The sequence below is a fragment of the Haliotis cracherodii genome, unplaced genomic scaffold (genome assembly GCF_022045235.1).
Source record: "Haliotis cracherodii isolate W230 unplaced genomic scaffold, xgHalCrac1.p SCAF_1, whole genome shotgun sequence".
Classification (NCBI taxonomy): domain Eukaryota; kingdom Metazoa; phylum Mollusca; class Gastropoda; order Lepetellida; family Haliotidae; genus Haliotis; species Haliotis cracherodii.
In genome coordinates this window covers 88,259,388-88,275,077 of record NW_027266264.1, presented here as the reverse complement: position 1 = coordinate 88,275,077, position 15,690 = coordinate 88,259,388, and the positions used below count along the sequence as shown (strand labels likewise).

The window sequence follows — 15,690 nt, the reverse complement described above, 5'->3', positions numbered from 1 at the left end:
TATAATCATGCCAATAGAAACCAGATATTTAATTGTTGTCGCTAAAAACCGGTGCTAAGCGAGTACATTCTATCATGTGCCATTCCCTACCCCCGAGTACATTCTATCTTGTGTCTGTCCCTACCTCCGAGTGCATTCTTATCTTGTGCCTGTCCCTACCCCCGAGTACATTCTATCTTGTGTCTGTCCCTAACCCCATAACATTCTATCTTGTGTCTGTCCCTACCTCAGAGTATATTCTATCTTGTGTCTGTCCCTACCTCCGAGTACATTCTATCTTGTGTCTGTCCCTACCCCCATAACATTCTATCTTGTGTCTGTCCCTACCTCAGAGTATTTTCTATCTTGTGTCTGTCCCTACCTCCGAGTACATTCTATCTTGTGTCTGTCCCTACCCCCGAATACATTCTATCTTGTGTCTGTCCCTACCTCAGAGTATATTCTATCTTGTGTCCGTCCCTACCTCAGAGTATATTCTATCTTGTGTCCGTCCCTACCTCCGAGTCCATTCTATCTTGTGTCTGTCCCTACCCCCGAATACATTCTATCTTGTGTCTGTCCCTACCCCCGAGTACATTCTATCTTGTGTCTGTCCCTACCCCCGACTACATTCTATCTTGAGTCTGTCCCTACCTCCGAGTACATTCTATCTTGTGTCTGTCCCTACCTCCGAGTACAGTCTATCTTGTGCCTGTCCCTACCCCCGAGTACATTCTATCTTGTGTCCGTCCCTACCTCCGAGTACATTCTATCTTGTGTCTGTCCCTACCCCCGAATACATTCTATCTTGTGTCTGTTCCTACCCCCATAACATTCTATCTTGTGCCTGACACTACCCCCGAGTACATTCTATTTTGTGCCTGTCCCTACCCCCGAGTACATTCTGTCTTGTGCCTGTCCCTACCCCCGAATAATTCTATCTTGTGTCTGTCCCTCCCTCCGAGTATATTCTATCTTGTGTCTGTCCCTACCCTCGAGTATATTCTATCTTGTGTCTGTCCAAACCCCGAGTATATTCTATCTTGTGTCTGTCCCTACCTCCGAGTACATTCTATCTTGTGTATGTCCCTACCCCCGAGTATATTCTATCTTGTGTCTGTCCCTACCCCCGAGTATATTCCATCTTGTGTCTGTCCCTACCCCCGAGTACATTCTATCATGTGTCTGTCCCTACCCCCGAGTACATTCTGTCTTGTGCCTGTCCCTACCCCCGAGTACATTCTATCTTGTGTCTGTCCCTACCCCCGAATTTATTCTATCTTGTGTCTGTCCCTACCCCCGAGTATATTCTATCTTGTGTCTGTCCCTACCCCCGAGTACATTCTATCTTGTGCCTGTCCCTACTCCCTAAGGATTCTATCTTGTGCCTGTCCCTACCCCCGAGTACATTCTATCTTGTGCCTGTCCCTTTCCCCATAACATTCTATCTTGTGTCTATCCCTACCCCCGAGTACATTCTGTCTTGTGCCTGTCCCTACCCCCATAACATTCTATCTTGTGTCTGTCCCTACCTCCGAGTACATTCTGTCTTGTGTCTGTCCCTACCTCCGAGTATATTCTTTGTTGTGTGTGTGCCTACCCCTGAATACATTCTATATTGTGCCTGTCCCTACCGTCGAGTACATTCTATCTTGTGTCTGTCCCTAACCCCAGTACATTCTACCTTGTGCCTGTCCCTATCCCCGAGTACATTCTATCTTGTGCCTGTACCTGCCCCAGAGTACATTCTGTTTTGTGCCTGTCCCTACCCCTGAGTATATTCTATCTTGTGTCTGTCCCTACCTCCGAATACATTTTATTTTGTGCCTGTCCCTACCCCGAGTATATTCTATCTTGTGCCTGTCCCTTCCCCCAAGTACATTCTACCTTGTGCCTGTCCATACCCCCGAGTACATTATATCTTGTGTCTCTCCCTGCCTCCGAGTACATTCTGTCTTGTGCCTGTCCCTACCCCCGAGTACATTCTATCTTGTGTCTGTCCCTACCTCCGAGTACTGTCTTTCTTGTGTCTGTCCCTACCCCCGAGTACATTCTATCTTGTGCCTGTCCCTACCTCCTAGTACATTCTATCTTGTGTCTGTCCCTACCTCCGAGTACTGTCTTTCTTGTGTCTGTCCCTACCCCCGAGTACATTCTATCTTGTGCCTGCCCCTACCTCCTAGTACATTCTATCTTGTGTCTGTCCCTACCTCCGAGTACTGTCTTTCTTGTGTCTGTCCCTACCCCCGAGTACATTATCTTTTATGTCTGTCCCTACCTCCGAGTATATTCTATCTTGTGCCTGTCCCTACCCCCTAATACATTCTATCTTGTGTCTGTCCCTACCCCCGAGTACATTCTATCTTGTGTCTGTCCCTACCCCCGAGTACATTCTATCCTGTGTCTATCCCTTGCCCCGTGTATATTCTATCTTGTGTCTGTCCCTACCCCCGAGTATATTCTATCTTGTGTCTGTCCCTACCCCCGAGTATATTCTATCTTGTGTCTGTCCATACCCCCGAGTACATTCTATCTTGTGTCTGTCCCTACCCCCGAGTATATTCTATCTTGTGTCTGTCCCTACCCCCGAGTACATTCTATCTTGTGCCTGTCCATACCCCCGAGTACATTCTATCTTGTGTCTGTCCCTACCACCGAGTATATTCTATCTTGTGCCTGACACTACCCCCGAGTACATTCTATCTTGTGTCTGTCCCTACCCCCGAGAACATTCTGTCTTGTGTCTGTCCCTACCCCCGAGTACATTCTATCGTGTGTCTGTCCCTACCCCCGAGTATATTCTATCTTGTGTCTGTCCCTACCCCCGAGTATATTCTATCTTGTGTCTGTCTCTACCCCTGAGTATATTCTATTTTGTGTCTGTCCCTACCCCCGAGTACATTATATCTTGTGTCTGTCCCTACCCCCGAGTATATTCTATCTTGTGTCTGTCCCTACCCCTGAGTACATTCTATCTTGTGTCTTTCCCTACCCCCGAGTACATTCTATCTTGTGTCTGTCCCTACCCCCGAGTATATTCTATCTTGTGCCTGTCCCTACCCCCGAGTACATTCTATCTTGTGTCCTTCCCTACCCCCGAGTATATTCTATCTTGTGCCTGTCCCTACCCCCGAGTATATTCTATCTTGTGCCTTTCCCTACCCCCGAGTACATTCTGTCTCGTGTCTGTCACAGTCTACGCCTCACTCTGTCCGCAGTATCTGCACCAGAAAGTACGGATAATGGCCCTTTGTATGTTACCAAGGTAACACGGCATCAGCCGTCAAAGGCAATAGCATATGTTCAGATTGCAAAGTAACATAAGGTTACAGTTATGACGTATTAGTATTTAATTTATGTATGTATTTGTTGTTCCCTATTTGATGAATGCGGGTGAATTAAACAGTGAATATATCGTGAATCAGTTGGAACAACTTCCGCCACAACAAGATATATTTAGACGTGGGTAAAACGATGTGGAAATATTAATATCAATTGCAAATACTAACCCAAAGGAAACATTTGTATACAGGAACATACAAATAATGACGACATTTATCAAGACCATGTCAAGCGAGAACTGCAGACTGTCAAATGCAAACTGAAAAAGAAAAAGAAGCGACCGTAAAATATAACAACTTGCACTCAAAGTTCACATATTTTATTGATTGTATGTACAAACCTGGGGTACAAATTATTTCTATTTGTCATAATGATATTTTATATAGGTCGAGAGATCGGATTTACATTTAGTTTTACTTTCATGCGCCATAGACGTACAACCGACTAATTTTGTCGCATGAGACTCCGGCTGCGTGATTGGCATTCTAGAAGTTGGCAAATAAGAAAGAAAAACGTACAACTTTATGGATAACAGGGCTTCTGGTTTATTGCATATAGCGACGTTTCGATGTAGATTCTTACACCGTTATCAAGCTGGCTACACCGTTACTCTATGACGAATATACATCGAAACGCTGCTATATTCAATAAACAAGAACTTCTTTGATAGGCATTTAGAAGTTGGAGTACTAAGTAAGGATAAGAACCATACTCACTCACTAACTCACTCACTCACTTATGACGACTGGGCAACCCGTGTCCCGACTTATGACTGACAGGCACACCTTGCCTCGCTCGCTTCGTGAAGACTCAATTGTCTTGATCATCTCTCTACCCGGACCGAGTTGGAAATAGTTTTTGAACTTCCCGAGTCGTCATCAGCCAAGGACCAACAGCATAATCACGTTGATGCAAACACCCGTATAAAGATTCTGAGGACAATTGTTCAACAACATGACCAGTAGTTTGTTCCAAAATGTTTCTCGAAGTATGAGAAATAAATAAATAGTTCGCAAAGGGATACCATGCCTGGCTAGCTACCCCGACTCTACCGATTGGGAAGCAAAGCTCTCAGATCAGATCGACCATGCTAGGTTTTCCACAGATTAGGATGTAGCCTTGTTATTCAGTTTGAAGGCCATATCCGATATACAAATAACAATTTCCGAGTATGAAACAGATTGTAGTGGCAATATATATCATTTTAAACAATGTTTAACGAATACTTCTTCTATATGCATGATAAATAAACAAGCATGCTGATTTCATATGTTCAGGATGGTTCGTGGTAATTATGCATATTTACATTAGTCATACACGCCTTTGGTACACTATTTCCGTCTAGCAGCAACACAAGTAGCGCATACATGAACAGTAGCGTAAAACATGACAGTTTCCTCTGTAAATGTACCTCGATCACATAAAGGACAGATTCTCATACATACATCAATGTTTTGCCACCTACCATCATTATTTCCCAATCGTAGAAGCTCCCTCTGAACTTCACTGAAATGTTTCGAAGCTTTAATTCCCTAATTGCATAAAGATACTTCTCTAGTTCTACCAAACATTAAGTTCTCTAAAATGGCAATATCTTGAGCAATGAATCTTTTCTTTACATTAGATATCCAATTTGATGACACAAAATGGTAACACAATCCTTCAACATACTTATTAAACATTTTATACACTTTGGAATCTCCTCAGTATTTTATTATTGAAGCAATAGGAGGCCATAATTTCCACAGCTTTGTTCGATTGAATCAAATGTCGGTCTTAAGCCAATAAAAGTAACATATTTAAGCGCGTTCGGTACCCAATTCAATCGAGTGCGATTAAGCTATAGATAACCTGGCTTCACAGTGATTACACAATAGGTTTATCTACTAGGAAATACTGTCCAATTCCTCATGAACTCAGTAACAAGTGCTCAGTCACCAGGCTCACGACATCCGCCAGTAGGTGGGTGCAGCGCTGTTCACAGTACACAGTGTATCCAAGTCATCGTGACCTCCGTGTTCCGCTACGTGAGCCCCACGTCCTGCCCTTTCATCAGAGTGTGTCAGCACTACCTACATCATCTCAGCCACCATTGGGAGGAATCCATATTGACGCTAGTTTCACTAGTTCACGTGGCTATCACATTAAAGAACACAATCCAGTGACAGACGTGATTTTCGTATAAGATTGCTCTTTATCAGATTGTATACCAAATCTCGTTTTTGCTATAAGGGTACAGGTTTTATGTAGATAACGGCATTAGCCGAGAGAATGTCGGGTTGGTTGAGTCACGCTTGTTACACTGTGGAGCGGACGTACTTCCGTCTATAGATGAACAACACATACGTTAACTCTTATATCACGGAGTGTGAAGCCCATTTCTGGTGTCCCCCGCCGTGATATTGCTGGAATATTGCTAAAAGCGGCGTAAAACCGTACTCACTCACTCACTCACTTATATCACGGACACTGTCATAAATATTATCTCTGAAATAGCTTCCCATTTGTACCCAGATCTAGGTTTTTGTGAGAATTCAAGATCATTATTTCTTATATCGTTTTCGCTCACACTTCCCAATCATGACTGTATAAAGAGTTCCTTGTTAAAACAAACTAAAGTCAAAGGAGTGGACTTCAAGCTATATTTCAATAATCAGCATATTATATGTGTAAACCACTGAACAGTCCATCATGACAGCAACCAGCCACACACTTGCACGACATCGGTTACTACGTACTTCCGGTTCCGTTCCACAAAGCGATCTTAGCGCTAAGCCGTTCGTTACCTTTACTTGGACATAGAGTTATGACGACCTTTATGCTAAGATCGCTTCGTGGAACGCGGCTCTGAGTCATACTTACATATGGTTGCACAGGTTATGGATTATAATTTTTAGATTAAAATATAAACCATTCCCGTTTCTGATAACATACTGTTGTGGTTTTGAGAAATAGATGGTCTCAAGACATACCAGGCGATACTTCAAAACGAATAGGTCTTCGGATATACAGTGAAAACCACTTCACGAAAGAAAACACAGAAAAGGGCATGTTGAAAATAGTGGAGAAGTCTAGTCAGACCCACCAAGGAGTCTTGGAAGCCTAAGGGTATCAACTCTTCCCGTCGGCATTTGTGGCTGAAGATGGGTTCACTGGAGTGTTCAAGCTGTAAGGGTTAACTGGAGTGTTCAAGCTGTAAGGGTTAACTGGAGCGTTCAAGCTGTAAGGGTTAACTGGAGCCTTCAAGCTGTAAAGGTTAACTGGAGTGTTCAAGCAGTAAGGGTTAACTGGAGCCTTCAAGCTGTAAAGGTTAACTGGAGTGTTCAAGCTTTAAAGGTTAACTGGAGTGCTCAAGCTGTAAGGGTTAACTGGAGTGTTTAAACCTTGACCCCTCTACAACACCTTTCGACTGCCAACTCTTGCCGAAGCGCTACTGGTGTATTCACAGTGAATACAGATTACAGAAAACACAACACGCTGAACACGAGCTTGAGCTTGAAGCATTCTGTGCCTGCCAGTTATAGCCGCTGTCACTGCTGAAAGTAGAGGGCCCAGCAAACACGATGTATATGTTAGAATGCGCGTATTGTGGGAAAGTGAGCGTGAACCTATACACATGCGGTATTGCATTGTATTGTATTGTTCTGATCAGTATGCTGTTTTATCATGATACAGTCAATAAACAGCCAGTAAGCCCCGTCTAACCACATTGCACAACAACTTGCACAACACACATAGTGTCTATTCTACATTTATTTTTTAGTCACGTTTTTCATTTACCTAGAGGCTCTCAACGATTAACAGTTAACATCCCATGTCCTACTGAACAAGGAAGAAAATTAGCGAGTGTCTGTTACCGGCCTCAGGAGGAGTCATACTCAAGCAATGCATCGCCACGGACACATCGCTCTTCGTGTGGTGCTCGTTATAGCAGGTTCGTTCATTTTTATAATACATGTTACACTTGTACAAGAGAAGCGCATTTCATGAAATAGGGGCACCGCCTTCGGGTCAAGGAGACGGGCGAAGAATTAAGATTCCTTCGGGCACCTTTTCGTCACGCCTGATGCAGGGTATATGCTACTGACATGCATTGTTGCATGTGTACCGGACTCAGAGGGGATAGATAACAGACTGTTTTACTATGTTTAGTCTGGGTACCGGACTCAGAGGGGATTGATAACAGACTGTTTTACTATGTTTAGTTTGTGTACCGGACTCAGAGTGGCTAGTTTACAGAAAGTTTTACTATGTTTAGTCTCGGTACCGGACTCAGAGGGGATAGATAACAGACTGTTTTATTATGTTTAGTCTGTGTACCGGACTCAGAGGGGATAGATAACAGACTGTTTTACTATGTTTAGTCTGTGTACCGGACACAGAGGGGATAGATAACAGACTGTTTTATTATGTTTAGTCTGTGTACCAGACTCAGGGGGGATAGATAACAGACTTTTTTACTATGTTTAATCTGTGTACCGGACTCAGAGGGGATAGATAACAGACTGTTTTACTATGTTTAGTCTGGGTACCGGACTCAGAGGGGATAGATAACAGACTGTTTTACTATGTTTAGTCTGTGTACCGGACTCAGAGGGGATAGATAACAGACTGTTTTACTATGTTTAGTCTGTGTACCGGACTCAGAGGGGATAGATAACAGACTCTTTTACTATGTTTAGTCAGTGTACCGGACTCAGAGGGGATAGATAACAGGCTGTTTTACTAAGTTTAGTCTGTGTACCGGACTCAGAGGGGATAGATAACAGACTCTTTTACTATGTTTAGTCAGTGTACCGGACTCAGAGGGGATAGATAACAGGCTATTTTACTATGTTTAGTCTGTGTACCGGACTCAGAGGGGATAGATAACAGACTGTTTTACTATGTTTAGTCTGGGTACCGGACTCAGAGGGGATTGATAACAGACTCTTTTATTATGTTTAGTCAGTGTACCGGACTCAGAGGGGATAGATAACAGACTCTTTTACTATGTTTAGTCTGTGTACCGGACACAGAGGGGATAGATAACAAGCTGTTTTACTATGTTTAGTCTGGGTACCGGACTCAGAGGGAATAGATAACAGACTGTTTTACTATGTTTAGTCTGTGTACCAGACTCAGAGGGGATAGATAACAGACTTGTTTACTATGTTTAGTCTGTGTACCAGACTCAGAGGGGATAGATAACAAGCTGTTTTACTATGTTTAGTCTGTGTACCGGACTCGTCACATGGACAAAGCGGGATTGAGAAGGAACTTCATCCTCAAAATGGATTCTACAACAACCTATTCGAGCCTGAATGGGGGACCACAGGTCGGTGATTTTTCTTTACTGCTTTGAGTGTGTGTGATCAAGTATGAAGCTCTTGTTGAATAATATTACGTAGCGCGGTCTGCGTGACGCCCAGATATTGTCTCTCCCCATCATTAATACATGTTACAGATTCTTTAAGACGACAGTAAAAACTGCAATACGTAAGAAAATGATGATGATCACCACATCTGATTATATCATGAATATATGTTATTATGTTCCGGGTATACTTCAGTGATGTCTCGACAAGTAGAAACCGTTTAAGTGGACAAAACTCTTACGTAGATACTTACATTGGTCCTGGCAAGCTCATTATATCAGTATCATTATTTTATATCTGATAAGTAGGAACCTCTAAGTAAAAAAACGGTTATCTAGATACATTTCCTTGGCCCCCAACAACATGCTGCAGGGTAAATTTGACTTGGTAAGTGGAACAGCAGTCAACGTGGTTGTAAACACACGACTGACTAAATTGAGTAATTAACAGACAAATGGAAGTATATATATGGCGTCAATTTCCAGATCGGATCTGCTCAAAGGCGCTTTTGCATGAGTCTGGTGGCCAAAGTGAGAGAGAGAGAGCTCAGTGAGCGTTGTAGGCGGATTGGAACAAATAGGTTTTTAACAGTCCCTTAAATTGGTTGATATCTTTGGCACTTTTGATGTTGACGGGAATGCTGTTCCAAAGCGTTGGGCAGGCCTTGGCAGAGCACCGGTCACAAAGTGGCATAGTCCTGGTTTGGGGCACAAACAGGGGCTGACTGTTACCAGGCCTGAGTGATGGTACTGGTTGATATAGCTGCATCACTTCACTGATGAGGGTGGACCGATATCATGAAGCGTTTTGTGTACAAACACAAGTAGTTTGAATTCGATGCTCTTTGCGATAGGGAGCCAGTGTAGTTGCATCAGAGCAGGTGTGATATGCTCGTACTTTCCAGCACGGGTTACCACTCTGGCAGCTGCGTTCTGAACACCTGAATCTTTGCGATCTGGTATCTAGGCTACCCGTACAGAAGAGCATTACAATAATCCAGCCGGGATATAACGAAAGACTGAATGAGAGATGGATTGATGTGTTTCCTGATAGGCCAATATTTCTGATATTGTAGTATGTCAGTTTGCAGATGTTACTGATGTGACCATCGAGACTTTAACCAGAGATAATATCTATGTACCATTTGGAGTTAGGACATTAGGCAAGAAATAGGAATCTTTATGGTACCAATTATGCTCGCCTCTTGCGGATCTCTTTCGTTATGCGCATGAATCGGAATTTCTGCTCGGATTGGCAAAGCTAAAAGAAGGTAATTTGGCCTAGAAGGTTAACTTATGCTTCAAGTATATCGATGATCCGATATGCGTCAATAACCACCAAATAGCCAATTCCCTTCCACTGATTTACCCACCTGAACTAGAAGTAAAGGAGACCAGTGAGACCGGCTCATCTGTTTCATCTGTTTACATCTTTTCATACAGATTCAGGGTGACAGGACACTCACCACAAGACTGTATGACAGTATATTTTGTTTATGCCGCGCAGTATTCCAGCATTTCACAACTTTTGAGGTAGATTCGAACATCTTTTATGCCAAGATTTCAAAGAGTGTCATGCAATTCTTGCTCAGAAGACCTCAGCATTCAAAGCCTCAGTAAAGCTTTCAAAAAGATTAATGATAGACATGTGGAGGTCATTTCAAAATTTGACGCATCAGTGATTTTGATTTGTACCAAATGTGCCTGTGTTTTTTTAAGTGAACAATTGACTTGTATTTGCATGTGTTTGTGACGGGTGCCGCCAGTGGGGCAGGAGACACTCACCTTTTCGCGACCACCTGGTATCATCACTAATTGATAGTGATTCATAAACACACTCTCAGGATATAGTCGGAATCGTACAATCGACTCTGGTTTTGGCAGAGATTTGTAATGAATGTGGAAAGGTCTTTGTCGTATATTATCATTATAACTTATCACAGCTTATACCTTTCAGACACCTACTGGTACATAGATATATATCTACTGAAAGTCATGACACACACATTCGGAGCTTTACGTAACCATAACACATCTAGCGAAAATCGTGACACAAACAAGCGGTGCCTTCCGTAACCATGACATAGAACATTTTTATGTTTGCGAAATTTCCCGTATCTTTGTCCCCGACCTGCGAGTGTCATAAAGGTGTGTAACCACGGATGCAGGAGGCAAGATACGTCATAGTCATGTGACATCTGTGAACACATGCCATTGGTTGAATTCCATTAGAAAAAGATCAATCTATGACAATCGCGTTTTCAGGGAAGTAAGACCTTTTACAAAATGTGTTAAGTTAATAAAGGTATGGTTGAACTGTAGAACACGCTCAGGGTGGCATCTGTAACATTTAACATCAAGTTCCTAAAAAGTAGTACACCACAGACGGCCACGTTCAGTAGGACCGCCCCTAGGTGCTGCCTTCAAAGTCGGCTTTCATGTTAAAGAAATACGTCTATAATTGAATGTTACAGAAATCTACACTTTGTAATTGTACCATTTCGAAATTATGCCAGAAAAGAAACGGACATTCTTCGGGAGTTCAACTGATTCAAACAACGTTATCTCTATTTGCAAGTCTTTTAAACATGTTTGAAAAACTCCCGAACCTATTGTGTCTATAAACATACTATTGCAGACGTTTTAGTAAATCACCCTCAGTTGTACACAACAAACTATTGAATTATATACGAATACGAAATGATATTCTTCTGCAACAGATACATCACAAACAGGGCACAGGCATCACGGGTGACAAAGTAGACACAATTGATAGATAACAACTTCTTCCTTTACTGTGAAGGCACAAGTAGACACAATTGATAGATAACAACTTCTTCCTTTACTGTGAAGGCACAAGTAGACACAATTAATGGATAACAACTTCTTCCTTTACTCTGAAGGCACAAGTAGACACAATTGATAGATAACAACTTCTTCCTTTACCGTGAAGGCATAAGTAGACACAATTGATAGATAACAACTTCTTCCTTTACTGTGAAGGCACAAGTAGACACAATTAATGGATAACAACTTCTTCCTTTACTCTGAAGGCACAAGTAGACACAATTGATAGATAACAACTTCTTCCTTTACTGTGAAGGCACAAGTAGACACAATTGATGGATAACAACTTCTTCCTTTACCGTGAAGGCGCAAGTAGACACAATTGAAGGATAACAACTTCTTTCTTTACTGTGAAGGCACAAGTAAACACAATTGATAGATAACAACTTCTTCCTTTACCGTGAAGGCACAAGTAGACACAATTGATAGATAACAACTTCTTCCTTTACTGTGAAGGCACAAGTAGACACAATTGATGGATAACAACTTCTTCCTTTACCGTGAAGGCACAAGTAGACACAATTGATGGATAACAACTTCTTTCTTTACTGTGAAGGCACAAGTAGACACAATTGATAGATAACAACTTCTTCCTTTACCGTGAAGGCACAAGTAGACACAATTGATGGATAACAAATTCTTTCTGTACAGTAAAGGCGACGTTTCGGTATAGAACCTGAGACCGTTGTCAAGCATGCATCTACGCAAGTTTATATAGCAGTGTTATACCAGCGTATACAGCAGTGTTATACCAGCGTATATAGCATTGTTAAACCAGCCTATGTAGCAGTGTTACACCAGCCTATATAGCAGTGTTATACCAGCCTATATAGCAGTGTTATACCAGCGTATACAGTAAAATACATACAGTGTCAGGTGACATTGGTGGTGTACAGTTAGATATATACTAGAGCTAAACTGTGTCAGCTGACCTGGGTGGTGTACAGTCAGATATATACATACATGTGTAGGTAAACAGTGTCAGGTGACATTGGTGGTGTACAGTTAGATATATACATACAGGTATAGGTAAACAGTGTCAGGTGACATTGTTGATGTACAGTCAGTTATATACATTCAGGTGTAGGTAAACAGTGTTAGGTGACATTGTTGGTGTACAGTTAGATATATACATACAGGTGTGGGTAAACAGTGTTAGGTGAGATTGGTGGTGTACAGTCAGTTATATACATACAGGTGTAGGTAAACAGTGTCAGGTGACCTGGGTGGTGTACAGTCAGTTATATACATACAGGTGTAGGTAAACAGTGTCAGGTGACATTGTTAGTGTACAGTTAGACAATACAATAGAGGTGTAGGTAAACAGTGTCAGGTGACATTTTTAGTGTACAGTTAGATATATACATACTGGTGTAGGTAAACAGTGTCAGGTGACCTGGGTGGTGTACAGTCAGATATATACATACAGGTGTAGGTAAACAGTGTCAGGTGACATTGGTGGTGTACAGTCAGATATATACATACAGGTGTAGGTAAACAGTGTCAGGTGACCTGGGTGGTGTACAGTCAAATATATACATACATGTGTAGGTAAACAGTGTCAGGTGACATTGGTGGTGTACAGTCAGATATATACATACAGGTGTAGGTAAACAGTGTCAGGTGACCTGGGTGGTGTACAGTCAAATATATACATACATGTGTAGGTAAACAGTGTCAGGTGACATTGGTGGTGTACAGTCAGATATATACATACAGGTGTAGGTAAACAGTGTCAGGTGACCTGGGTGGTGTACAGTCAGATATATACATACATGTGTAGGTAAACAGTGTCAGGTGACCTGGGTGGTGTACAGTCAGATATATACATACAGGTGTAGGGAAACAGTGTCAAGTGACATTGGTGGTGTACAGTTATTAGATAAATAAACAGTGACTCATCATAATCAGCATGATATTGCAGTCGGTGTTTCTGTCTTCAGGTAACGAGTTGCTCCGGTCAGCACAGGCCTCCTACAGTGACCAGGTATATGAGCCGAACCAACAAGGACGACCTAACCCCCTGGACATTAGCCAGGCGCTTCACGCCGCCGGCAGTAGCGGAGATGCATCGACGTCAGGCAAAAATGCCATGCTGGTATATTTTGGTACGCGCAAGTATGACAAGATAAAATCTGATGGTGGCAGGGTCGTTATTCAATTTATTTAAGTACAGAGATGTGATGTGTGTAGAAGATTGATATAGGGCATAGAGTAGTGTTGTGTGTCCGAGAGTGATATAAAGTGGTGTTTTGTGCAGGAGAGTGATATAGAGAGATGTTGTATGTATGCGGGAGATATAGAGCATAGAGTGATGCTGTGCGTAGGAGAGTGATATAGAGTGATGTTGTGTGTAGGAGAGTGATATAGAGTGAGGTTGTGTGTAGGAGAGTGATATAGAGTGACGTTGTGTTTAGGAGAGTGATATAGAGTGACGTTGTGTGTAGGAGAGTGATATAGAGTGAGGTTGTGTGTGGGAGAATGATATAGAGCATAGAGTGATGTTGTGTGTAGGAGAGTGATATAGAGTGATGTTGTGTGTAGGAGTGAGTGAGTGAGTTTGGTTTTACACCACTATTAGCAATATTCCAGCAATATCACGGCGGGGGACACCAGAAATGGGCTTCACACATTGTACCCATGTCGGGAATCGAACCCGGGTCTTCGGCGTGACGAGCGACCGCTTTAACCACTAGGTTACCCGTCCGCCCCAGTTGTGTAGAGCGTTGAATGCTGTGGTGTGTAGAGTGGTGATAAAGAGTGATGTTGTGTGTAGGAGAGATATATAGAGCATAGAGTGATGGTGTGTGTAGGAGAGTGACATAGAGTTGTTTTGTGTATAGGAGAGTGATGTAGAGTGGTGTTGTGAGTAGGGGAGTGATATAGAGTCTTTTGTGTGTAGGAGCGTGATATAGAGCATAGAGTATTGTTGTGTATAGGAGAGTGATATAGAGTTGTCTTGTGTGTAGGAGAGTTATGTAGAGCATTGAATGCTGTTGTGTGTAGGAGAGTCATATGGAGCATAGAGTTTTGTTGTGTGTAGGAGAGTGATTTGTCTTGTGTGTAGGAGAATGATATAGAGCATAGAGTTTGTTGTGTGTAGAAGGGTAATATAGAGTGATGTTGTGTGTAGGCGTGCGAAATAGATGGATGTTGTGTGTAGGAGAGTGACATAGAGCAAAGCGTTGTGCTGTGTGCATGAGGTTGACATAGAGTTGTGTTGTGTGTTGGAGAGTGACAGAGCGTTTGTTGTGTAAGAGAGTGACATAGAGTGATGTTGTGTGTAGGAGTGTGACATAGAGTGATGTTGTGTGTAGGAGAGTAAAAAAGAGTGATGTTGTGTGTGGGAGAGTTATGTAGAGTGAGTGAGTGAGTATGGTTTTACGACCCTTTTAGCAATATTCCAGCAATATCACGGCCGGGGACACCAGAAATGGGCTTCACACATTGTACCCATGTCGGGAATCGAACCCGGGTCTTCGGCTTGACGAGCGAACGCTTTAACCACTAGGCTACCCGACCGCCCCAGTTGTGTAGAGCGTTGAATGCTGTGGTGTGTAGAGTGGTGATATAGAGTGATGTTGTGTGTAGGAGAGAGATATAGAGCATAGAGTGATGGTGTGTGTAGGAGAGTGACATAGAGTTGTTTTGTGTATAGGAGAGTGATGTAGAGTCTCTTTTGTGTAGGAGAGTGACATAGAGTGGTCTTGTGTGTAGGAGAGTGACATAGAGCATAGAGTGGTACTGTGTGTGGGAGAGTGATATAGATTCTGTTGTGTGTAGGAGAGTGATATAGAGTACTGAGTTGTGTTGTTTGTAGGAGAGTGATATGGAGTACTGAGTTGTGTTGTGTGTAGGAGAGTGACGTAGAGCATAGAGTTGAGCTGTGTGTAGTGATATAGAGTCTGTGTGTGTAGGGGGAGACATAGAGCGGCCTTGTGTGTAGAAGAGTGACATAGAGTGGGTTTGTGTGTAGGAGAGTGACTTAGAGCATAGAGTGATGGTTTGTGTAGGAGGGTCATATAGAGTGATGCTGTGTGTAGGAGAGTGATATGGAGTAAGTACTGAGTTGTGTTGTGTGTAGGAGAGTGACGTAGAGCATAGAGTTGAGCTGTGTGTAGTGATATAGAGTCTGTGTGTGTAGGGGGAGACATAGAGCGGCCTTG

At 42.6% G+C, this 15,690-nt stretch overlaps 1 protein-coding gene across 1 annotated transcript in view; it reads left to right on the top strand.

Annotated features, from left to right (window-relative positions):
* The first annotated feature begins 6,500 nt into the window (after positions 1-6,500).
* Positions 6,501-15,690, top strand: part of LOC139453812 (dual oxidase 2-like) — a 71,903-nt gene continuing 62,713 nt past the window's right edge. Inside the window, exons 1-4 of the mRNA XM_071235274.1 lie at positions 6,501-6,516; positions 7,106-7,255; positions 8,534-8,638; positions 13,468-13,632. Coding sequence (XP_071091375.1) covers positions 7,207-7,255; positions 8,534-8,638; positions 13,468-13,632 — 319 coding nt within the window. The 5' untranslated portion in view covers positions 6,501-6,516; positions 7,106-7,206. The remainder of the gene's footprint in view (positions 6,517-7,105; positions 7,256-8,533; positions 8,639-13,467; positions 13,633-15,690) is intronic.